The sequence below is a fragment of the Astatotilapia calliptera genome, chromosome 4 (genome assembly GCF_964374335.1).
Source record: "Astatotilapia calliptera chromosome 4, fAstCal68.1, whole genome shotgun sequence".
In the NCBI taxonomy this organism is placed as follows: Eukaryota; Metazoa; Chordata; class Actinopteri; order Cichliformes; family Cichlidae; genus Astatotilapia; species Astatotilapia calliptera.
In genome coordinates this window covers 9484006-9509302 of record NC_137425.1, presented here as the reverse complement: position 1 = coordinate 9509302, position 25297 = coordinate 9484006, and the positions used below count along the sequence as shown (strand labels likewise).

Genomic DNA, 25297 nt, shown 5'->3' with positions numbered 1-25297 from the left:
CAAGGTACCGTCCCTACACACTGCTCCCCGGGCGCCCAGTGGCTGCCCACTGCTTCACTGAGTGAATGGGTTAAATGCAGAGAGGGATTTTCCCCACGGGGACCAATAAAGTACACTTTCTTTCTTTCTTCTTTTCTTTCTTAAATGGCTATCAGTATTTAAAAGAAAAACAAAAATACCAATGGAGACACTTTCTATTTTGTCCATTTTAAAAAACATGTTTTTTTTTAATATAGCTTCAGGATTGTCGGATTGTAAACATACACTACTGTACATTTCATTCATTATCACAGTTTGCCAGGCTGATTTCTATACAAGGTTTTAGCTCTTTATCACAGCAGACTAAAACTTTGTAACATTCACAAATGGACCTGATGCCCAGAGATCCCCCCTGTGATGCTTACAAACAATACGGAAATGACAGTTACACTAATTAAATGTGTTTTATCTGTGAATTTCCCCTCTATCATATGCTGCCTCCTATTCACCTGCCTGTGATTGAAGTTCAGTTTTGATGCTTTTACTCTGAAGAAATCAGGCGAGGACGTGTTTTATTGCCGGAAAAGAGTGCTGCCACGACTTCCGCTCGTGGGGAGGCGGGAAATGAAAACGCTGTCGCAAGTTGTCCGTCGCTTGACGCCAGCAGCAGTCTGTCAGTGATGTCCAAAGTAGAGAAGACAGACGTGGAAAGGACACGTCCCCCGCCTGTTAAAGTGCTGTCGGGACAGCTGAGGGCGGCAGGGAACTGGGGCACCGCTGATAGCGGGGCCGGCTGTGTAATTAGACTGGGCAGGGGACGCTCTTTGCCTGTCTCGCTGGTGTGGATGCAGGGGACTGTGCTGGAAGTCCAGCAGGACAGAGACACCGTGCTGTTGATGGATGAGACGGGGACTTTCATTGTTCAGGGTGTTAACAACATCCCCAAAGGGAAACCGTGCTTGTCCCAAGGTAACTGACCCAGACCCAAGCTAGATTCTGTTTCAATCCACACAGAAGCTAAAATTTAATTACACCCCCCCGAGAACAATTATTGGCTATTAGGCATATATACCGGTAAGTGAAAAGAAACTGCTTTTGTTGCTTAGTCATTATTATTGGGACCAATTAGAAAGGGGACGTATATTGTTTGGTTAAAGAGAAAAATATAGCTTTGTCCCCATTTACTGCATTTTTATCTAGTGACAGAATCAAACACAAAATGACATTACATTCTAGGAGTTATTATGAAGTATCTTAATAGAAGAAAAAAATCAACAGGATACTCTTTTTTTAATTACAAATAAAAAGTAGAACTACTATTGTTAATGAACTCAGACCTGTATTTTAAAATTCTAATACGGTTTTAACACACTGCAAGTTCAAAAGCTGTAGTTGAACAACAATTTTTAAATGAGATCATTTTCACTCTAGATATTAGTGGCCTGTTATTGAATTCATGAGAATCCTGGTTAATGTGAATATTTTCATCAGTGCACAGCTTGTTAGGCTGAAAGGAGAGCATTAATCCTAAAATCTGTAGCAGCAAGCTGGCAGATTTATCTCTCCAACCACGATTTACCGTTGAAATCACTGTCGGTCAACAGTTCACCACTTGCTGCTGTTCTTACAGGGAAATATGTCATGGTGATGGGCATCATTCAGGCGATCTCACCAGAACCAGCCATCCGTGCAGTGAAGATGGCAGACCTCTCGGAGCTTGCTGCACTTCACAGACGAATGTGGAAGCTTGAGGTGGATGACCTGCAGCAGGTGCTGGCTTGAATGCTGGGCTGAAGTGCTCCTCCTCCTGTAGCTTGCTACATACTACTGAAGTGTCAAATGTTACCTCAGCAGACTTAAAAGATGACTTTCCTTTCTGCTGGACTTGTTTGATGGAGGTCAAGTGATTAAGAAAACTGGTGTGTGGCTCCTAATCCAAAGTTGTCACTGGAGCTGTTAGATGGATAACTTAACCTTGACCAAAAAAAAAAAAAACTATCTTCATTGTACTAGTACCGTTTTGAGGTTTTGACTCTTTTTCAGAATACCTTTGTTAAGTAAACATGGTCAAATAACTTTTCAATAATGCATCAGGTCTTTATTAAAACACTGCATCAGTATTGACATGAGAGTTCAAAACTCCCCATTGTGTATAAAGCCATCACTGAGGATTGCTCTGAACTTGTGTTTAATGTAAATGATTTTAGTTCAACTCTAACAATGTTACCTGTAACATACAGGCTTGTAATATATGGACCATTATAAGACAATACAACAATCAACAATGTATGAAACTGCTTTCATAATGATTACAGTGAGATGGACACCTTTTCTGTATTTAGTTACTGGAATTGGGCATGTGTATGCTTAAATAAAAGCCATTTCAAAACAGATTAAAAAAGGAGCTTTATTTGGTGTGGTGCCCATTACATTGGTAACACTATTAGATAAATGGAAAGTGAAGATGACCTATGCTTACTGATTAAAATAAAAGAATGTCAACTCAACTCTTTATTTAAGTAATTGATACTTAAAACAGTAAAAGGTCATTAACATATACAAACTGTTTGTGGGGGAAAAAAAAATTTGTTTAGGTCAACTGTAAGAATCTGAACATGACTCTGATCAAGGTTTACTCGTGCTTCCTCCCTCCCCACCATTTTCAGGTATGACAGAATGGTGCACTGCAAAGCTTCTGGAAAGTGTTTTAACACTCAGTATTTGCTTTTAATGATAACACTCCTGTAATTCTGATCAGAGCAAACAGCCATCATTCAGGGGGCCTGTCCTGTATGCCCTCCTTTAAAATCATGCTGTGATCAGGCTATTTCCTGTGCACGTCAGAGGCCCTCAAAGATGACCTGATTTGAGACTGAATACTGCATCATTTGCAAGTGTGCATGAATATTGTGATCACGTCATTATTTAATGTCTTTAAGCAGAAAACTGTATTTTCCAAAGTCATTGTCATTTGGTGCTATAAGATGGTCTTTTGTGGCTTTGGCAAGTTTCATCAAAAGGAATTCCCTGCGCTCCCTCCATTCTTTTAGTTCCTGCTCCCCGTGAGCCAGCTTACACAAGTCATCCTCTGTGCACGTGCCTTTGAGGAACCTGCCAAAGAGTGACAGCAAATGTCAACCATCGAAAACAATCAGACTCGTAACAAGACACATAGTATGCGTTGTTTCTGATAAACCTACCTCTCACAAACTTTGAAAGTGCCTGTGGGAAATCGATACTGCCAGCAATTCTGATCATCCTCAGAGTTGAAAACTCGTTCTTTGTGTTTTTCTGAAGTGATATGCTGCTGCCACTGCTTCTCACTGTTGCAGTTTTTACCACAGAGCCAACAATGATTGCCAGCCTGCAGAAACAATTCCATTTAATTAATTAACAAATAAATACATTTTAGAAATTTCACAAAAATATGCAGAGTAGACACACTAGATCCAACTATTTTCTGCTTCATCAATAAATAGCACGAACAGAATAACATTGTTGTTAATGAAAACACTTTCATGAAAGACAGGATAAATGATGGATTTAGCAATCATGGTATCACCCACTATTTGGCGAAGCCCTGTTACATAAAACTTTCACACTGGCCATCTTGTTCAATTAAAGCTGGATGCGACGAGTGCCGTCCGAATAGGATTGTAAAACCATATGCTAATTGGCTAACACCTATTCAAGCAGAAACCCTGGATAATTGCCACAATGCTTAGAATAACCAACATTTCCAAAAAGAACTTAATGTTCTATACAGTAAAACTTAACAAGTGACAGAGCTTGTTGAATTCGACAAGAACGCCTTTTACAGAGGTCAGCTTGAAGGATAGTTTTCCATAGACTTATACAGGATTTGACCTTTGACCTCATGGCCAATAAATAAAAAGGCACATTTAACGAAATTCAGCACTGGCTTTGCTTCCAGTTAAAAAAAAAAATTAAATAAAACATTCATAATTCAGGATGCATAATTACGGATGTTGCCACTGAACAAAGCCTCAATTACATTCTACTGAATAGGACACAAATAGACTTTCCGCTTATAATTCTGAAGTATGCTGCCTGGGGCGCATGTGTAGCTAGTGCATTATAATGCAAATTCTTTATATACGAATCCACACAGCCACAAAAAAAATATAGACATCCACATCCTCATAACTCAGTCTAGTCTGATGACTAATTTATATCACACAGACTTTAGCGATCACACGGACGCAGGAAATATAATCCAGGCAAAAGAGTGTACTTAAAGTAAGCACAGGCTTGTACTCCAGTCCCCACATAGCTATTCCTCTCAATTCTACCCCAAACTCACATTCTGTTTAAGGATCTATGCCCAAGTATAATTCTTACTATTTCAGCTCCCATTTCGATCGCCCATTCACTCTCTCTTTCAGACACCCCTTCCAAGTATGTATGAACACAATGAGATTCATAACTTTATGCACTCTTTGGCTTAACTTAATGGGGCGATCGTGGCTCAAGAGTGGGGAGTTCGCCTTGTAATCGGAAGGTTGCCGGTTCGAGCCCCGGCTCCAACAGTCTCGGTCGTTGTGTCCTTGGGCAAGACACTTCACCCGCTGCCTACTGGTGGTGGTCAGAGGGCCCGGTGGCGCCAGTGTCCGGCAGCCTCGTCTCTGTCAGTGCGCCCCAGGGTGGCTGTGGCTACAATGTAGCTTGCCATCACCAGTGTGTGAATGTGTGTGTGAATGGGTGGATGACTGGATATGTAAAGCGCTTTGGGGTCCTTAGGGACTAGTAAAGCGCTATATAAATACAGGCCATTTTACCATTTAATTTGGGCAATTTTTGGTCCACGCTTGGGCTTGGTTAACCTTCATACTACCTATCACACCACACCTGGGCCCAAAACGAAAAGCGAGCCAGGACATAATGCACAGCGTTAAAATGTATTCTGGCATGTATGCATCACTCAGTCCAAGTACACTTTAGTGTACTAGTCGATTAAAAACTGCTAACTTATCTAAAAGGCAGAACTCACCAGGAAACAGGAATAATTAGGGACAATCTAAAAAACAAGGTGAAATAGCATCCACACAAATACCATGTTGTTATACATTAATGAAATAGGAATGATTAAACTACCAGGTAGTGTAGTTTACTTGCAAATTAGGGAAAGAACCACAATTTAATAGTCTAGCTGCAAACATCCCTGAGCACAATATTAACTAGATGCCACTGAGCTACATTTCATATCCACTAACTTATCAACTCACCACTTCCTCTGCGTAGTCAGTTGGCATGTGGATCTGTTTCCCATTTTCTCTGACTGAGTTAGTGGAAGTTTCATCACCCCAGCCAGGCCTTTGAGACTGCAGCCATTGCTCATAAAGTTGATCCATATCTCCAACTAAATGAGGGGATATAATGTGTTTGCCACATCACATTCACCAATTAAATTTTACACATTAAGAGAGCCAATCGCTTCAACAAAACTCACTGTTGTTTTCCTTCATGTAGGTCCAAAGGTCTCTTTCTTCCACACTGTGAGCAAATGTGCAGTTCCCAATGTACTGACACTTCTTGCCAGCTGTCACATGCATGCAAATCTAAACAGAGACCAGAAAACATTTGGTCTCCATTATTCGAAATCTGAATATATTATATGTCTGGCAAATATAAGATGGGAAGACTGTGCTGGAAACATACCTCAAATTGAGATGGAATGGGTTTTTTGGTTGGAAGCGGTCTTACAGTTGTCCACTTTTTCCTTTCATGGGAACTTACAAGCACCACCCGCCTGTCTTTTGCCCACCTGAGACAGAAAGACAGCGTGACTCAATAATGACATAATGGATTGTAATCCCCCACATACACAAAGACATCCAAATACTTACGTGTGTCTTGCCTTGGCTGTGCAATACTTCTTGTTTTTGTCAGCTTCACTTAGTTGGCCGTTTCTCCAGCACTGGCCACAAACAAACATCATCTTCAGATTCGGAGGTCCAAATCTTCTCAGTGCACTGGGAAGCTGCTGATTATATTTTGAAGGACTTGTTAAAATCTGTGACTAAATATAAATTTTACCTTCGCGACAATGAAACAACTAAAAGAATTAAAGGAATGTATATACTGCAAGGCTAATGACAATGGCAACAGCTTAGCGTGGGGAAAATAATTACAAATTCAGCAGCAGATCAAGTAAGTTGGCTCACTTACAAGGAAATGAACAATGTGTCATGTTTGTAGTACTGTCATTTTAATGGAAAGAATATCAACCACAAATCCATAAAAACCACATTACATATAAGTTATAAACTGATTTGGATATCATTGAGTAAAATAACACCGAATCCCCAAACAAAGCATCTTACAGCTTGGTGGAGAAACCCCTGTTGCAGCCTCTTGTAGTTGGTCACCAGGTTTGCACACATCTCAGGAGGGATTTTGGCCTACTCCTCTCTATAGAAGCTGTCTGAATCCTTTAGGCTTCTTGGCTGCCAGTTGGCAACTCAAAGCTTGAGCTCCCACCGATTTACTATAGGATTTAGCACTAGAGACTGGCTAGGCCACTCCATGACCTTAATATGATTCTTTAGCCACTTCTTTGTCTGTTGGCAATGTGTTTTGGATTACTGTAATGCAGGAAGACCCATCCACTACCCATCTTCAGTGTTCTGGTTGAGAGAAAGAGGTTCTCGTCTCGCCTTCTCTTAGACACTTAGAGGTTCACTGGCAAACTTAAGATAGGCCTGTACATGTTGATGGTCTTTCCAGCCTTGTGCAGGTCTACAGTCTTGTCAGTGACATCCTCTGACAGCCCTTTGGTCTTGGTGGTGGAAAGGTTGTAATGGAAGACATTTCATAGCCCTTTTCCACTAGTACTTACTTGACTCAAGATGTTTTCCATTTCAACGGCGCACCACTTAAATGTGCATGGGGTCATTATAGCAACGTAGCGAAAAGTCCTATGACGTCATTTGTATGCAACACAAACACCACAACGATGGAGATGGCATACCTGCTGCTTGGTGTATGTAGGGACCATGGTGTTGTTTTATTTGTAGCAATTTCCCTTGCTGCCGGGTTTCAAAAATGGCCGTTTTTATTTTCATAAAGGAGACGCTCTCATGACTGATCAAGTGACGTCAATCAGTGGCATGCGGTCACATGGTCGGATTGCCTCAGATTGCTTGGAATCCCAGCCAAGTAGGTACTAAAAAGGTTCCAGGTACTATCACCTAATGGAAAGCCCTTAAAAATGAGTTGAGTTGAGCCGAGCTGACCCAAGTACTTACTAGTGAAAAAGGGCTCTCTGTGAGAGCACAAGTATCTGTAACTGACTAAATGGCTGTTTGCCCAATCTGTGGGAGTCAGAATTCTGTTTGGGCTGTAGGGTATCAAATACTTATTTCACTCATTGACACGCAAATCAATTTATGCAATCGATTTTTTGTTTTGATTGAATTGTTGTCTCCATTAAAATGAATATACCATAAAAATTAGAGACTGTTTATTTCTTTGTGAGCAAAAAAGAAATTCAGCAGAGCATCAAACAATTACTTCCCCCACTGTACTTTAATTCAGGGCAAAAAACGGTCTAAAATACGGGTTCTTCATTTCCTTATTGTTAAATGTAAAACAGAAATGTTTTACACTTAACCCTTAAATTCATATGTCAGAGACAGGAATTTTCCTTTGGGATCAATAAAATTCTTCTTATTGTTATTTTATGTATGTTTAATGTAGAAATACCTACTAGAGAAAGGGAAAAACAAACAAACACTGGTTTTACCTGAGCTCCCTGCAATGAAGCTGTTGCATTCCAAAACTTATTAGCCTCTTGGACAATGTTTTCGTGAGTGATACCTGTGTAATCCAGAAAACCAAATATCCATGTAATTTGATTAATTTTTTAAAAACATAGCATTTAAAATGACAATCTTTTATGGGAAAGAAAAGGGAGCATTTCAGATGCAATACCACCCAGTTCTTGTATCATTTTCAAAGAATAGTCTTACCAAGCTCGTGCTGCATCATCCAGACCTTCAGCTCGATGAGGCTGTGGGCGTAGAAACAGTCATCCTCTCTCACGCAACCGTACCGGACTTCGTGGCGACAAAGATCCAGCTGGCAATGGGGACTCAAGGGTCTTATTTTGGAATACCGGACTGTATTCTCTTTCAAAATGTGGACCAGGCACCTTCAAAAAGAAACAGAGTGATCAAACTCGCAATCTGATAATTCTTATGCATTTCCAGAATATCTTCATATTCTAAGATCTAAACACTGTAAGAGTAAATCCTTTAAGTCACAAATAAAATGAGGATGGTTTCATGTGCTGAAATGGTGATTGACTTACTTATGATCCTCAAAGTCATGCTTTGTCACAGGATGAGAACAAACTGAAGGGTCATCTTTGTTGGTCTTGCTGATTATTCTGGGTTTGTGGTCAAAGCACACCTGCAGAACAGCACATTTCCCATAAAATATCTGTTTTAGGCATTAAACTAACAAGACAATAAACTATATATACACACTTTTATGCTATACACACTTTGATCACCTATAAAACGTGAGCAGCATAAAAAGTGTCTCTCATTCCATTCCAATGAAAATGAAAAATATATTTACTACTGTGGTTAAATGAGCCAGTTTATTCATTTCATAAATGTCTGCATTGTTTTCTGCATTTAACATATTTGAGCAAAAGAATCAATTTACAACGAGGCCAAAGATTTTCTCCTCAACTCACAAGGAAAAAACAAACAAATCCCCACATGGCCACATGCAGCAGCACTACAACACTATCACTACAGTCTATGAGATGAATGCACACTGATAGATATCCTACTTCACCATCTGTGCATCAGCACATTTATTTGAAACAAAACAGTTTCGCACCAAAACATTTAGCATAATATTAAATGTGAGGATTTTTCCCCCTTGAATTTGTATTTCCAATTACTTTTAAAACACTGAACCGAAAATATAAATCTTTTTAAAGCGAAGATTTGGCACTTTAATATAACTTAACCAGAAGTACTGGTCATGCCTTGCATACATCCACACTAGTTTTGGATAAGACACTAAATCAAAATACACACCCCACAGAGAAACATGAATATCCCATGATGCTCCTGCAAGATCTTGGGAACAGTCAACCTGATGTTGGAGTTTGGCCCAAAAGGATCGAAGAGCAGTTCTCTGGAAATAAATCCTTTCCGCTCCAGAGTCCAAACATCAATTTCTTCTTGGCAGTATGCAAATGTGCAGTGGCCAGGATACAAGCAATCTTTTCCAACAGCCACCTCTGCAACACGCAAGGTCACGTTTTATTATCACAAAGAGTGCTAGAAGCAAAGTCAGTCATAAAACATGTTACAGATGTTCCTCTGAAGATAAATGTGTACATGTTCAGTAGGGATAAGTAGGTAAAATAAAACAGGAAATAGCAGTGCTGTTGCATGATTTTTTCCTGCCTTGCTTTTCTGAGTGAAAGGTACAGAGAGGGAATGGGGCATATTGTTGTTGCTCCTTTAAGCCAGAGGCAGACTTAGTCACAGAGCTGAACTGACATCTGTGTTCATGAGAAAGCCAGTGTGTGTGTGTGGGGGGGGGGGGACACGCTACACTAGACACTGACACTGTTGTAATACACGTCATGCCTCTGATTTCAGAATGCTGGCAAGCTTTCTGAAAACGCACACTGGGACAGCATTACGCCACATTTGTTGGTTTTAGTGTAAACAAGCAAAGAGGGAATGGGACCTACTAAGAGGGATTTCTCATCTTATTCAGTCTCTGTAAAAAGGTGGTAAATGATTCGAGTTTAAAGTGGGGCTATTAAGCTTTTCCTTATTTTCTATGTCATGTATACAGTTAAAATGGTGGATGATCAAATAAAATACAGACCAAACTTCTATTTGGGAGTGGCGACCAATCAGAAGAAAGTTTAAAGACAGCGTAGCCTTAAAAGGGAGAGGAGCTGAACTGGTAATTATATGATAATTAAGGTTTTTTTGCAAAGTTATCAAACAATAACAATGCAGAGCTGAAGATGAACATAACAAAATAAGCGCAATGTAACAATGCAAATGTGCAAAAAGAGCTTTGATAATTCAGGTATTTCTTGGCAAAACAAACGTAAATTAATGTTTTGATTTAGTGTAAAGGAGGGGAACTCCAGGCCGGTGTCCTGCGGGTTTTAGATATCATCCTGGGTTAACACACCTGAATCAAATAATTAGTTCATTACCAGGCTTCTGGAGAACTTCAAGACATGTTGAGGAGGTAATTTAGCCATTTGAATCAGCTGTGTTGGATCAAGGACACATCTAAAACCTGCAGGACACCGGCCCATGAGGCCAAGAGTTCCCCATCCATGCTTTGGGGAATCAACATAAATAAATGAAACAGGTTGTGAGAAAGGCATTTACACTAAAAATAAATTAACTAACCTTTGCAAATGTAATAAGGTCCAACATATTGAGTTTTTGTTGGTCTGGGTCGAATGAGTTTCCATGTTTTGTCTGGCAAATGCTTGATTCTGCCAAGTAATACATCCTTTTTGCATTTATGGTCTTCTGTATGAAGTGTGTAATCCAACACTCCAGGCCCTGTGAATAGAGAAAATATGAAACAAGTTGCACCAAACCCTACTTCCCATCCCATCCTCAAAGACGGTGACAAATTTGAGCTTACAGCAGAACAAAAAGCAGACAGTTAAATAAGTGTACTGTCAAAACAATTCCTCACCAGTTTTGACATAGCACACTGAACAGGCTTGTTTGAATTCATGCGTTTCAGCTAGGGGGTTCTTTGCTAAATCAACAGCAGCGGGGAGGCCTTTTACATCAGGCATACCCACAGCCATCCCCATTGGGGTGTGATTATTGTTGATCTGTAATAACAAAGAAAAACAATGTGATATGAGCCTGTAACAAAGATTGAACTGATGATGGTTCGATATTATTGATAAACAGTAATTACCTGTGGAAGGAATCCACTTGGAGCATAATCTGAAACTGTGACAGTAGGAGGGGAAAAAATGCTTATTTGTGTATCTGATACAGATGGAAAAATAGTGATCTTAGCCCAAGTAAAGAGGTGAAGTAGCATACCTGGTTTAAAGTCTGATATGCTGAGACTATCCAGAGAGTCCAGTGGTGGTGAAATGGGGTCAAAAGTGTCCATACCAAAATACGCACTTGACCCCGATTTGTGATAGAGAGGCGGCAGCGTTACAGTGCACTGATGTGGACCACTGGGGAGAAAAGGGTTGATGTGCGATGGCATCAGGAATGGACTTGACATGGAACTGCCTGAGGCAATACTGGCAGGTAAAGGAAGAGGCCCCTTCACCGTAGGAATAACCTGACAGAGGAGATTAGGGAAAGTCACACGTCTGTTCAAATATAAACTCACTGTCTTATTGATTTGCCAGGGATTCTGCTAACTAACCATAGTAGATTCGGGGCCAGCTTGGTCCAGAAGATCATCTAGGTCGTCCCCAATGATGTCCGTATCAAAATCTTGACTAGTATCAAGAATTGGGTAAGGCTTACTGGCTCGGCAACCATTTACGAATGTGAGTGCAGGGAGGGGATCGGACGTGGATGCAGACACAGGCAGGGCGACAGATTCGAAGCCTGGAGGTTCAGATGAGGGGACAGATGAAATATTGTTGGTAGAGGGGAGTTCATCCACCACTGCTTCATTCAGAGGTAGGTGCACTGCCACCGGAAGTTGGATGGGAGCTGGTCCTGGAGTCAAAACACTGCTATCCTGGGTTAACTGAGGCACTTCTAAAAAACACATAACAGGATGGACAGATTGAGTGATTTTAGCCCTGGCATCTTTTGATATGCAAATAAAAAGGTTATCAAGGACCAAAACTTACCAATTTCTATATTTTCAACCGAATCTGAGCCATAAGAAAACTGGAAAATACAAATTGTTATTGATCACCTTGTGTCTTGGAAAACTACTGCTACGTATTTTCTTTTGTGTGGCTGAGGTTGCTTACCTTGTCACATGACGCATCTTGATAACTTGATCCTCTCAAAACATTCAAGGCAGGCTGTAAATAAATAAATAAAATCTTTTTATGAATTCACTTCCTTATCATTCGATTAACACAGCAATTCATTGAAAACCACCTCCATGAATCAGAGTGGTTTTACTTGTTTTGAGCGTAACCGGGGACCCATTATGCTCCAAGCTGGGGTTTTTTTTTGGACAGAGCAGTTTTAGCTCCTTTTCCTTTAAGCAAACTTTGTTCTGAGTGGCTATTCCATTGTGAACAGAAAGTCTAAACAACAGGTGGTCAGGTGGAGTATGTGTGGAGAGCAGGTGTGGGCTCACAGACAGGGACAACTGCAGTAAGCAAAGCAACTGATTAGCATCACATTAAGCCAAAAGTTGTAAAATCTGACTCAAGCTTAACTTTTAGTGCACTCTGAATCCTGAGCTTTTGGATTGTAGGGATTACACGTTTATGTCAAATATTTTAGCTGCCTTAAGTCTGACATCATCATCATTTCCAGGTCCAAACTCAAACAAACACTGATATCGCAGAGTTAAAATTGCCCTAACTTGTCAATAAAATGTTCCGTGTGGTTGCTCTCCCACGTGTTACGATAAAGTTTAACATCCAGGTATCCATGAAAAAGGGGCTTTACAGGATTGAAGTGTAACAGAACCTAAAGTCAGCAGGAAGTTAGCTTGCTAGTTTCCATCTAAAGTTGATCCACCTTGTTCTGACAGAGGGATTTATAAATAAAACAAACAAACAAAAAAAACAAAAAACGTGCAGCTCTGCTCTCTCTTTGAACATCAATGGAGACTGAAAACTAAACAGGAATGGAGGATGAACGTTAAGTTGAGTGTCCCTGTTGGGCAGAGACAGATGCAATCATGTGGCAGTGAAAAAGATGCTGAAAACAGACCAAACTTCAGTCAAGAGAATGCCTGTGATGATCGATCCACAACACAGGGTTAGTCATGCACCTACTGAGCCTCAGAGATATTCTTTTGTGAAGAATAGTTTTTAAAACCCTGCGATGTAACTAAGCCTAAAGATGTGATACATATGAACTGTGCTAATGAACAGCTAGAGAAGCATACAACAATCACAGGAATTTTTTAAGGGGTTTGTTTATAAATAAAAAAAATATACAGAGCATTGCAACATGTAAAAAAGAGAACAGCCTTAATGAACACAGTAGGAGCTTGGACCCAGAAGCAGGGTTTGTAAGTCATTGCTTAATTAGCGGATATACAAAAAAATAAAGAAAATTCTGAAAAACCTAACAGGTCCCCTTTGTCATCATACATCCATACCTTACTCCTCACATAAGCTTTACGGATTTTCAACCCCAAAGTTTTGGCAAGGTCCTGAGTCAGCTGTGTGACACTGGAGTCCTGGGGAAACAACACAGGACAGTTACCGCCTTTGATTCTTTATGTTTTACAGCTATTAATAATCTCCTACATCCTATTCATGTTAAATTAAGATTTTTTTTTTCTCGAAATTTTTCACTGCACTATTTTACCAACCTGGAGAGTCTATCTAAAATTAAATCTGACAGATACCCCCCTCCATTCATAGTATTCTATACAAATACATGACAGAAACATGGTGCAGTTGAGACCACTACTTTATAAAGCAGAGCTTCTTAAAGCATGGCTGTAATACAAAGTCTTCCTGACATTTTTTGTATCCAAGGTTACATTTGCAGTCCTTCAAGCAAGCAAATTTCTGTACCAGAATGCGTACAGAGGTTAGGGGAAAGAAAGGGTGTGGGTGGAGGTGGACAAAAATTTGGCTACAGACCAAACTTTCTTCATTTTTTATATTATCTATGATGATTCAAAGTGCACATGTAGAATTACTACTTTTATACCTTTCCTACAAAGATCCAGTGAATGTAACAGCACATGTTCATACTTCTGGTATATGGTTTATGCAGCACAATACACCTTTTATGAAAACAATCTCTAACTAACTATAACAAAATCTTTAAAATCTGTCTGCAAAATACTCCTACACGATCAAGAGTTAAGCAGACAAACTTGGCATACAGGTATGTCTGCCCCTGAAGGTGCTTCTCTGTCATATAGGCCATGTGGCCAAGCAACCACCTACCATTAGGCTAAAATGACCAATTACTGGTGATTTATGCTTCTGATACGTCGTAACCTCAAACTCCTATAAAAACCCTATGGTCTCTGCGCTCTACAAAGTCTACCTGTGGAAGTCTAAAGCAGGCCTTTGTTATGGTCAGGTTTTTCCCCCTTCAGGGGCTAACATTGTTGTCCCTCACGCTTTTCCACATCTTTGTATATTTCCCTCGTATACGACAATTGCCACGATTACCCTTCAAGAATTTGCTGACATTTGTGAATCCTTATGTTGATGCTATGGTTGCTATTCCTTTTATTGAGAGGATGATTGTTATCCTCTCATTGATAAATTCAAAAAGTGCAGCAAAAAAGCAGATAGGAGGAAACGATGATGAACAGGCCAATCACAATATTTTGAGGCTGTGCCAACTTGACATGTAGCTACATTTCTCGGGCGGCGTACGTAAGGCTATGCCGTTTGAGCGGTTTGTAGTTACGACATAGATGGCGTATTTTTCCTGCTGAAGCATAAATCCCCAGAAAGAAGGGAGACCCAGGGGGAAATAAAGTTCCAGCATTTTATTTATTTCTCTCAGCTGGGACACAACCACAAGATAATTAACACAAAGCACCAGCACAAACATAAATACCTGCGACAATGTCAGCCATTTATGTAGGTTTAGTTGTAAAGAAACTGTAAAGACTCCCCACAGAAATCTAAGTCAGGCCTTATTAGCATTTATGCACTCGTAACACTTAAAGCAGAGTATTGTTTTCATTTCACAGCATTAAGTAGGAATAACTCAGTATTCATTTGAATCCAATTTTATTTATATAGCACCAACATTAGCCACAAGGTGCTCTATACTGTAAGATAAAGACCCTGCAAGAATACAAAGAAAACGCCAACAATCAAATGACCCCCTATGAGCAAGCGCTTTGGCAACAGTGGGAAGGAAAAACTCCCTTTTAGCAGGAAGAAACCTCCAGCAGAACCAGGCTCAGGGAGGGGCGGCCATCTGCCACGACCAGTGGGGGTTGAGTGATTTGGCAACATTTGGTAATTTAAAACTTCTCCTGAGCTGAGATTTGAGCACTATTTGTACGAAAGGAAGAGAAATCAGTAAATTAAGATGGCAGAAAGCAAAACCGATTGCTAATTACACTGAAGACCAGGGTATATCAGTCTATGAAACTTTCTTAAGTCCCGCTCATTTGCTAAAGCAGTCATTTGGTGTATCCTCTATATATATCCAGTATGAGAATTACTAGCTAACTTGTCCATGACAAAAAAAAGGTGGGGTGATTGGGCCTCCTTACCTGAGGCACTGCTAGAGAGCATTTGGCAACAGCCTCATAGGCCTCTTGATGTCGCCCCAACTCTTTCAAGGCTCTTGCTTTTCTGTACAGAGCTCTGTAGTTGCCCTCATTCAACCGGAGAGCCTTTTCACAGTCTTCTAGTGCTTGGTCATAGAGTCCCTATGGAAAAAAAACATGTTACATAGTAAGAATACTGAGGCATGGTCTGTGTGCACAAAACAAAAGTTTCCTGTGTCCTAAATTGACATTACACGTTCAGTGAGTTGACTCAGGTAAGGGTGTGGTGTGTTGTTTTTCCTCCCTGAAGACAGCAGAGTGCTTTTACTGCCATGTAACATGACTCAATACAGGCAAACACACTAACAGGAAAGTAGGGTTGATTTTCCACCAGTTTGATTTACTGGAACCCAGTCTCTCCCATTACTAAGTTACATTTTGATGAATGAAACCTACACCTTTCTGGTGTATTGTTATATGTTTTCAACTAGTTTCAAATGGATTTAATACATGACATACACTATAATTTAATATCTTAGAGCAAGACTAGCCATTTCTTAAGATTCTTTGTCTTTGTGCTAAGCAGTTGCTATCTGTATTTAGACTTGAGAGGTATTACACTCACAAAGAAAGAAAGCAAATGAGCATATTTCCTAAAATGTGACATTTTATATATATTTTATTTTTTCTAAATGCAGAGTGTTGGTAACAATTTAAATCAAAGTTAAAAGCAGCACGTGTTATTAAATCACTGTCCAAAATCGAATCAATCTAGTGTCAGCTTCACCAGTACAGAACAGAACTCTTGGATGTGTTTTTATAAAGACCAAAAATATATATCTGGCATAAATCGACCTGGTTATCAAAGTTAAACACCCCACATTCAAGAAGAGATATGAAAAAAAGAAAAAAAAAAACCCCACATGTTTTCAGAGGAGCTAAGCACAGGGTTAAACAGGGGGAAATATAAACCGTCTGTACAGCTATCATCACGAGGAATGCAAGGACCCTGGACAATATCATGGATGAGCTCAGAGCAGTGATTAAGTTCCAGAAGGAATATGGTGAGTGTAGTATGATGTGCTCCAGAGAGACATTGCTACACTTTCTGGACTGCATTTAGACTGTGCTGAGCCCCTGGAATGTGTCCATCTTACTTACAGAGGAAACTTTCTCCTGTCAATGCAGTCTGAATTCAAACTGAATTCAATCTGAACACACTGTTTATATTCCTTCACTACCAAATTGCTCTGGCAATCAGTTGAGCAACCAAATTTGGCACACAGATAAATCTTAAACCCATTAAGTTTCTTATTTACATGGCAAATAATGACATTATCATGCTGCCTAGCAACCACATACCACTGGGTTAAAATGACCCATTTCTAGCATTTATGCACCTAAGAAACCTTATTAAAACATTCTGTCATTTTAATTTCACAACATCTTCCCATCCACAAAAAATTGAATAGTGCATGACATGTGTCATAGCAACCATCTACCAACAGACTACAATAACAATTACACAGCAGAGCAGGGGAGCAACAACAAAAAAAAAAAAAAAAAAAAAAAAAAAAAGGGCAGTAACTATATTTAACTGTATTATCTCAATATGATTAAGTAAATCACTTTGCCAACAGCACAAACAGACCAAACAATAAGGTAGCTTGTTTTTCACATCCAAAATTTTAGTACAGTATCTTATCCTTAAAGTTTTCCTTCTCACCATTATGCATTTTACTAACAAAACTAATATGTAAAATTTAAGAGCAAAGTTTGAAAGTGACTTGTGATCAATGTCGTGCTCACAACTTACCGGAACAATATTTAGGTATGCCGCAGCTCGATTTGCATACAGCTTTTCTAGTAAACCTGTTTGAACACAGATATCTTCTGATTCAGCATAATCTGCTATATTCAGTGCTTCAGTAAACATCTCGATGGATTTTGTCCATTCTCCTTCCCTAAACACGTCGTTTCCTTCTCCAAACAGATTCCACACAAGGTCCTTTATGAACACCTGGAAAATTTAAAACATACAAATAAAACAAAACATACAAAGTCCAGTAATATAGTAATACGTCTTTACACAGATGCAGGAAATTACATGTTGCCTTTTATTTTTTTACCCAATAAATTAAAATAACGTCAAATTTGTTTAACTCAAATTTTGATGGAACTGGGTCACCGTACATTCAAATTTACACTGCTTACCTCATACTGCTCCTGACTCCCAGGAAATGGAAGGGTTGATCTAGAAGAAATAAATAAAAATGAAATTACAAAGTGCCAGCCATTAAATAAATTATGTATGTGTGTGAGAAACTGTAAATTACATTAATTACGCTGATCTTTTTTACCCTTTTTTTTTTTTTTTTAAGTAAAACATCCTAAAAACTGTATTGAAACCAAACCATCCATTTTGTAATCGGAAGGTTGCCGGTTCGAGCCCCGGCTCGGACAGTCTCGGACGTTGTGCCCTTGGGCAAGACACTTCACCTACCGCCTACTGGTGTTGGCCAGAGGGGCCGATGGCGTGATATGGCAGCCTTGCCTCTGTCAGTCTGCCCCAGGGCAGCTGTGGCTACAACTGTAGCTTGCCTTCACCAGTGTATGAATGTGAGAGTGAATGAATAGTGGAATTGTAAAGCGCTTTGAGGGGTCCCGAAAAGCGCTATATAAATGCAATCCATTATTATTATCATCATCATCATCATCTACTGGTTTGGTTCTGACTGTATTGTTAAGTTATACTAAATAGTAGTGACTGCCAGGAAGTAAAATTGTATTACGATTCTAATCAGGGTGTGGTTTATGTCACAAGCAGTTCACAAACCTACATTTCATTTAGATGTCAACACAGACCTACAGTCATTATCAAGCTTAATATCATCAACAGTCATCAATTATTTGTTGCAATGTTAAACTAGCTGGATAAATTGCTACACTAAAAGGTTCCATTGTGCCATTAAATGCTATCATGGAAAAGTTTGTCTTTTTTTTTCTCAAAGGCTGTTTTCCACTACAGCTGCTGCCTGGTATGTAGAGTTGCATTTCTTCTTTTAAACAGTGGAGTAGGAGGGCGATATATTCTAGGCAGTCCTTTCAACCAAGGCATGATGAGCTCCTCTGCATACAACAAAATACCACTTTGCTTGTTGCCATGTTTTTGAACAATTAAGTATTTAATGATTCGGTGTGAAAAAATCTAAGTGGCAGACCTATTTCATTCATCTTTGTCAACTTTACACACACAGACTACATCACAGTGACGGCATTCACCATAGTATTTTAAGTATCACTTTTGTTTTAAAACAAAATGCCCTTGGTGGATTAGATGAAATGAAAAGCTAAACTGCTTTGCTCAGCTCTAAAACAACATGTGGTCATAAAGGAATTCTGCCTGATGCTTGAATACGAAGCTAGAAACAAAACTGAAGTAATACCAGTAATCGGCTGTCTCTCTTACCTCCAACTGATATTAACAACCCAATGAGATTGTGGTGGACTGTTAGTTACTCTTAAAGGGGGGGTAGAAAGACAAGATTTTATTTTCAATCTGTTCCTTTACAATCATCCAATGGGTATTGTGTTATCTGACTTTAAGTATTTTAAGTAGCGGAATTTAAGTATTCGGGGTCTTGTTTGTGAGTCAGCAGAGAGGGGGGCGCGAGATCGACAGACGGATTGGCGCTGAAGCGATGCGGACACTGTACCGGTCCATTGTGGTAAAGAGAGAGCTGAGTGTAAAAGCAAAAACTCTCGATTTACTGGTTGACGTGCTTACTTTCACCTACAGTCATGAACTTTGGGTAGTGACTGAAAGAACGGTATCGCAGATCCGAGCGTTAAAAATCAGCTTTCTCCAAAAGGTGGCTGGCCTCTCCCTTAGAGATAGGGTGAGGAGTTTGGCCATCTGGGAGGGGCTCAGAGTAGAGTGAAGAGCAAAATAGTGTTTAAAAAAAAAAAAAAAAAAAAAAAAAAAAAATAGTGTAATATCATATGAAGAAGCCATGTGCTACATGCTTAAAACCTCAAGAAATGTATTTATATTGTGTGACAGGATTACACTGTAGGGGGGACGTCAGGGATGTCACCAGAATCAATACTACTTATGATTCCATACCAACATCCACAGGCGATGTATGCACAGAGGTGGCCATTCTTCTGAAACTGAAGAAGGATACAAGTGTTCTAATCTAGCCAAACATGCTGAAGTAGAATACTAGAAACAAAGCCCACAAGCAAAGGGAAAAATACAAATGGGACAGCAAAAACTACACTTGGAAGATGGCAAGTAGTGCAGCTCTGCTCCAACTCAAGAAAGGCAGATTCAGCTATGAGAGTACTTTGCACTCAAGGGTGGCTGACAAAGGGATAATGGTTCACTCTTAAAAAGCAGTGTTCAAATAAACCAAACCTTCCACGACACAATGGAGCTGTGATGTCAACTCTGAATGATCAGATTTAGGGCGTTAAGTTGGTGCATTGCATTGATGTCTCATTTATGTTAATGTTTGTACGATAATGTTTAGGTTTTTACAGTAATGTTTATGTTAGCTTACCTGTCGGAAAACTTCTCAGCATGATGCTTGCTAAGCGAACACTATGTAAATTTTGTTAGCCAATGAGTGATACGCAAGAGGAAACAATTAAACAGAAGTAGCTACAAACTTAAGTCCCCCCCTCACACATTAACATTTCTTCTGAATAGTCTTTCACCTATCTTTAGGTAGTTAATCTGTAGGTTGGATCATGTCAATAATTATTTAGTTTAATTGACATTGAACACTACGCCATCTGAGAAACTATGATATATAACTACATTTCTGATAAGTAACAGTTTTTTCTAATTCTGTTTTACTAGTATTAAGATGAGTTTCCAGGCTTTGCACCTCTCAAATGGCTGAAGTAATGACAGAGAGCATCTTTAGGATGGTTATCAGCATCTGGGAACATCATCTCAAAGATAAGAGCAAGCGTCACTCCAGAGCATGTTCACTGCAATCGTGAATTCATGAGCTGGAAAGAAAATCTTTTTGATTTAATTTAAACCCTAACTTATGGACAGAAGCCGTTTTTAATTTCCTATTTGCACATTAACTTTTGTTTAAATCCTACTAGCAATTTAATTTGTATTACTAACCTTTAGTTGCAGCCCTAATGCTGATGTAACGTAGCTGTAATATTAGTAGGCTATTCTGCAAACATCCTAACATTTCAGTCTGTATTCTGTCAACACAACATGCATGCATTTTAAATAAAAGATCTGACTCCATGTTTTACAACAACTTTTTAATACATATTTTGTTTAACTACATAAGAGGATCATTTTGTTTGAGTATTGAGAATCATGCGATTCTATTGAGTACTGACTACTAAATGTTTTGGTATCGTGGCATCACTATATATGTTAATGTCAATGATACCCAAATTCAAAGAAGGAAAAAGTGAGTCAAACTGATGTTAAAAAAATGTATGTATGTATATGTAAAAATTCAAAAGTAACTTGTTTGAATACCCAAGTAATCTAATATTCTGATACAAGGATATAAACTATTATTGTCACTGATTCCTTTTGCCTATGAATTTTGAGCTTTTGTACCAGCATGTTTCTCCCACTGTTTCTGCCTTAACCTGGAGTAATGAGTCAATGAACCTCACCTCTGACAACAATACTGAGGAGAGTTGTTGAGGATCTCCTGAACCTAAGTAAGCACAGCTCATTACTCAAATTTTCTTTGAAGTGGGTGTAATGTTGTTAATGACTCGTAAACTTAGCAAATAAACTCTCATACGGTCTGACAATGTAATCAAAATGTGAGTGAAAGTCAGAGTGTTTTAGGACACTGGCATAACATTAGCTTACAGCCATCTATCGTTAGCTGTCCAGAGACAGAAGGGCTGCAAGTCTGATGACAGCTAGTGACAATAACTTACTGTGACAACACTCATTATAAATAAACATTATATAGAGTTTTCTTTTGTTAGATCCCTAATTTGAAATCAAGAGATTTCCTCCTCACATCAAGGCTTGAAGTGAGGAGGAAGTCGATAAGGTGGAGACGAGGGAGGAGGCGGATGAAGAGAAAGATGATGAAAATTTTAATGTACGAATCTTAAAACATAAATGAGAGATTGTGGTTTTGCAGACACGTGATCGCTTCCCATGTGACATGAACGTTTCGGCCATTTTAGATGTGTAGCAATCCTGACACGTCAAGTAAGTGAATAACCTACTAAACATTATTATGCTAGAACCCTATGTTTACTTTTAAGTATGGCAACTAACGTCAGTTCAGGAGTGGGGAGAAAGAGGATGAGAGCAATGAGCAGGAGAGAGTAATGGTGTAGGAAGCAGATGAAGAAGAGGCAGTAATATAAATATGAAAAAAAATATATATATACAAGTTATTGGATGTGATCTCTACCGGTTATCACATCTAATGAGGCGGACAGCTCTTGAGCAATATGCACATGACATCACATGCAAAACCATAATAGAATGAAAAACCACACTTTCACAGACCCTAATTTTTTGTATGTAAACAAACCAATAAGATGATTATCAGATTATCAAAATAGTTGCCAAAGCTGACCAAGACTAACTAATAAATGGCTCAGGAAAACAGTCACACACTGAAGAAAAAGAAACAAACCAGGGACACTTACTGGATGAACTGGAGGCCCTTTTGAATCTCCTGCCAGCGGGTCCTTCTGTCCAGACACGCTCCAGACATGTCTGCGTGTTTTGTCCCTTTCCCTCAGTCAGCACCTGAAATTGTATCAGAATCAGAAGATTCAGTAGAGTCATTTTAAAATGACAGGTGAAAACGAAATAAATAAAAAATTACTTCTCATCATTGACTGGACACGGGCAGATTGTACTAACTAAAAAGCTCCTTTGCTCAGTGTTAACCGTCAGTATATGATTTCAACTTATCAGGGGCTTCTTTGCCGCTTGCCTTCCATTATTTCTAGCTTCCGCATTTAGTAATGACGACATGCTTTTAGTTCCGGAAAGTGACGCTAAACATTTTGTTAGCTTGCGAGGTAATAACAGTAACAACAGAGCAGATACGGGTTAGTATAATGTAGAAGCCATAGAAAGCTACAAAACCTACACACCTGAAGAGTTTGACAATAAGCAGAGCCGTTAGGACCCATTTAAACTTAGCATCTGGAATCAAGCGCTCCATCATCGGATAGCTCATTGCCTCATGTAAATATTTTTTGGTTTGTCACGAAATTCATCAACACAAAGTGCACACTGTGTGCTAAACAATGTGCACAAGTCTTCGAGCATTTATCACCTTCTGACAGTACTGCGGCCACGGCGCATAAACCCGGTAAATGAAGCAGTCAACCCTGGATGGTCATAAATAACATGATATCACCTGTCATTTCTAAACATTTTCAAAGGCACTTCTTAATTGTGGTTGCTAATCGGAAGAGAATATGGGCTGCTACCGAGTCATGCGGACGGTTATACTAGCTTTAGACAGTCACCCGTTATGTTCCATTAACTTAACAGTCGGACCGAAATTAACTTTATTATTGCAGTGCTTTTGTGTTTAGACACGCTTTTTTTTTTCTTTCTAGCCACTAAGCACTCTCCTCTATATGAAGACAGCACTGTGTGGAGAATACATTTATTTCAACAAAGTTTTACAGGAGAGGAGGGAAAGCGCTTCGTGAATATGTCCGATAATGGGCGCATAACAGTTAGCGCACGTGTGTTACCCGCGGCCAGGGACCGTCCAGTTCTCACCAGCCATCACCATCGGCTAGCAAATATTAGCAATTTTCATACTGTTCCAAAATATACCGAAGTGATACAACACACGTCTTCTATGTATGCAGAAATACGCGGACGTTACCAAAAACACGACGCTACTCGCCTAAGTTTCTAGGAAGTAGACTGAACCTAACAAAGCATAGGCATGCCTAAGTTAAACTAGTTCCTCAACGCAAACAATAGCGAGGTGTAGCTGTTTAGCTGTAGCTAACACACAATAAATATCAAAGAAATGGATAAGAAGTAGCTGTCGTTCACACTTACATGAATGAGTCTTTATTCCGCACAAACCTTACATCGGCTATCTAAAGGGAGGGAAAGTGATTTTTCGTTATAGCTAAAAGAACTTGGCTAAATGTGGGATATCGCTGAAGGCCGCCCTTTGCTTCTTTTTCTGCTCTGATGCAAGCGAGCGCAAACATCGAGTCCATTAGCTCTGGTGCCCCTACAGGCACTGAAAGGTTGTAGCAAGTAGGATTTAGGTGTGTGGCGATTAATAATAAGACAAAACACGTGGATATTTGTTTATTCTTATTAACAACAACCTGTCCAAAGTGTACCCTACAGCTAGAATAGTCCCCTAATCATTGGAATCAGTGTAGCTTACAGAGATAAACTTTTATGTTTTAGACTTAAGGTTTTTTTTTTTGTTTTTTGTTTTTTAATCTTTTTTGTTGTTGTTGTGATTTTTAACCAATACATTAAAATATACATATGCAGAAATTACAGCTAACTGTATAATCTGCATATAATTTTACAATATATTATATAATAAACTGATTGATTCTTTTTTCTTTCTTTTTTCCCCTTCTCTCAATCCATAATTCTAAGATTGTCAGTACTTCAGACTCTCTCTAATGCATATACATTGGCAAGGCACCCACTTTCAATCTCCTTACAATCTACAAAGCACAACATTTCAGACCGCTGAGCCCGAGGCATCCACAGCTCCTCTCCATCAACCCTTGTGCAAATCTTTCTTTGACAGCGCGTTTCCTCCTTGAATTTATCAGCACACAGAGCATTTAAAAATAGAAGTGTGGCTCAAAAACTAGAGGGAGGAGCCCATAAGAGACTTTCATGTGATAGAGGTAAAATAAGGTTCACTTTTTCTCGGAGCAACCTGCAAACAGCTCAAGTTGAGTGATTTGGAGACAAAGTTGGAGAGGCAAGGTTGGGGTACTCTGGACATGTGGAGTGGAGGGATGGTGGTTATATATTGAACAAAGGACATTGTATATGGAGCTGCCAGGCAGGAGGAAAAGAAGATAAGCACAGAGATTCATGGAAGTGGTAAAAGAAGACATGTAGATGATTGGTGTAACAGAGGAGGACATTAGGGATAGGATGGGAACAACTTCAAAGAAGAAGAAGAAGACTAAAAAGCAGTTTAAAAAATATGTTACTCCACTGTAAATGAAAAAAAGAAAAAATAACTACTAGTGGTCCACTGCTTCACATTGAGCTTCACACTTATAAACAAACCAAGCTCGAAGTTACTTTACTAACAAAGTCTGCACAACACACTAATTATTCTGTTTTTGTAAAGGAAGAGGATGTGATAATATATACAGGAAATTCAGGAAGTTTTGACCACAAGTAGTACACCAATATGTGTGTGTGTGTGTGTGTGTGTGTGTGTGTGTGTGTGTGTGTGTGTGTGTGTGTGTGTGTATATATATATATATATATATATATATATATATATATACACACACATAAAGTGTGTGTGATAAGGACATAAAGTGGTTTTAGTGTGTATATATTAAGTGTTGGTTGATTAAAAAAAAAAAAAAGACATAGCTGCACAGATCTTTTTGAGCAAGCACACAACCTGTTATTTGCTTCTTTTTCCCTTCCAAACTCAGTTGGAGAATTCAGGAAATTTTGACCACAGGTTGTCAGCAGGGCAGACAGCGCACATTTAAATATTTAACATTTAAGACATTTTCTTTGTTAAATAACAGTAAAAAGCCAGTAATCCTCTGGTACCATGGAAACCTTCAAAAGTGCCTTCATCTTTCTGCAGTTTCTAAATGATGACTAAAATGTCAAATTCATTATAACACCAGTTTAGTAACTCACAGTAACATCTAGTCATTCATC

The 25297-nt window shown here is 39.2% G+C and overlaps 2 protein-coding genes across 4 annotated transcripts; one reads left to right on the top strand and one right to left on the bottom strand.

The window, feature by feature from the left end:
• The first annotated feature begins 569 nt into the window (after positions 1–569).
• Positions 570–2380, top strand: rmi2 (RecQ mediated genome instability 2). Its single transcript, XM_026164487.2, has 2 exons — positions 570–948; positions 1610–2380. Exons 1-2 carry the CDS (start codon positions 660–662, stop codon positions 1759–1761), a joined length of 441 nt encoding a protein of 146 aa, XP_026020272.1. The 5' UTR covers positions 570–659; the 3' UTR covers positions 1762–2380.
• On the bottom strand, positions 2373–23601 carry zc3h7a (zinc finger CCCH-type containing 7A). 3 transcript variants are annotated; one of them, XM_026164485.2, is made up of 23 exons: positions 23456–23601; positions 22066–22168; positions 17608–17647; positions 17210–17413; positions 15397–15555; positions 13294–13374; positions 11978–12031; positions 11852–11891; positions 11413–11756; positions 11073–11325; positions 10942–10976; positions 10708–10852; positions 10410–10568; positions 9057–9262; positions 8312–8412; positions 7971–8152; positions 7745–7818; positions 5847–5983; positions 5659–5764; positions 5450–5558; positions 5226–5359; positions 3180–3343; positions 2373–3090 (listed from the first exon to the last, which is right to left on the bottom strand). In XM_026164485.2, the coding sequence occupies exons 2-23, from the start codon at positions 22131–22133 to the stop codon at positions 2901–2903; spliced, it is 2985 nt and encodes a 994-aa protein (XP_026020270.1). In that variant the 5' UTR covers positions 22134–22168; positions 23456–23601; the 3' UTR covers positions 2373–2900. The 3 variants fall into 3 exon arrangements, with proteins under 3 accessions (XP_026020270.1, XP_026020271.1, XP_080156326.1); XM_026164486.2 differs by having other exon boundaries at positions 5847–5980; XM_080300200.1 differs by lacking the exon at positions 13294–13374 and having other exon boundaries at positions 23456–23593.
• Positions 23602–25297: the final 1696 nt, after the last annotated feature.

Coding starts and splice junctions, on each gene's coding strand:
- rmi2 (XM_026164487.2), top strand. CDS start 660: ATGTCCAAAGTAGAGAAGACAGACGTGGAAAGGACACGTCCCCCGCCT. Junction 949..1,609: donor GAAACCGTGCTTGTCCCAAG/GTAACTGACCCA, acceptor CTGTTCTTACAG/GGAAATATGTCATGGTGATG.
- zc3h7a (XM_026164485.2), bottom strand. CDS start 22,133: ATGTCTGGAGCGTGTCTGGACAGAAGGACCCGCTGGCAGGAGATTCAA. Junction 11,757..11,851: donor GGTTGAAAATATAGAAATTG/GTAAGTTTTGGT, acceptor TGTGTTTTTTAG/AAGTGCCTCAGTTAACCCAG. Junction 10,569..10,707: donor AGTGTGCTATGTCAAAACTG/GTGAGGAATTGT, acceptor CTCTATTCACAG/GGCCTGGAGTGTTGGATTAC.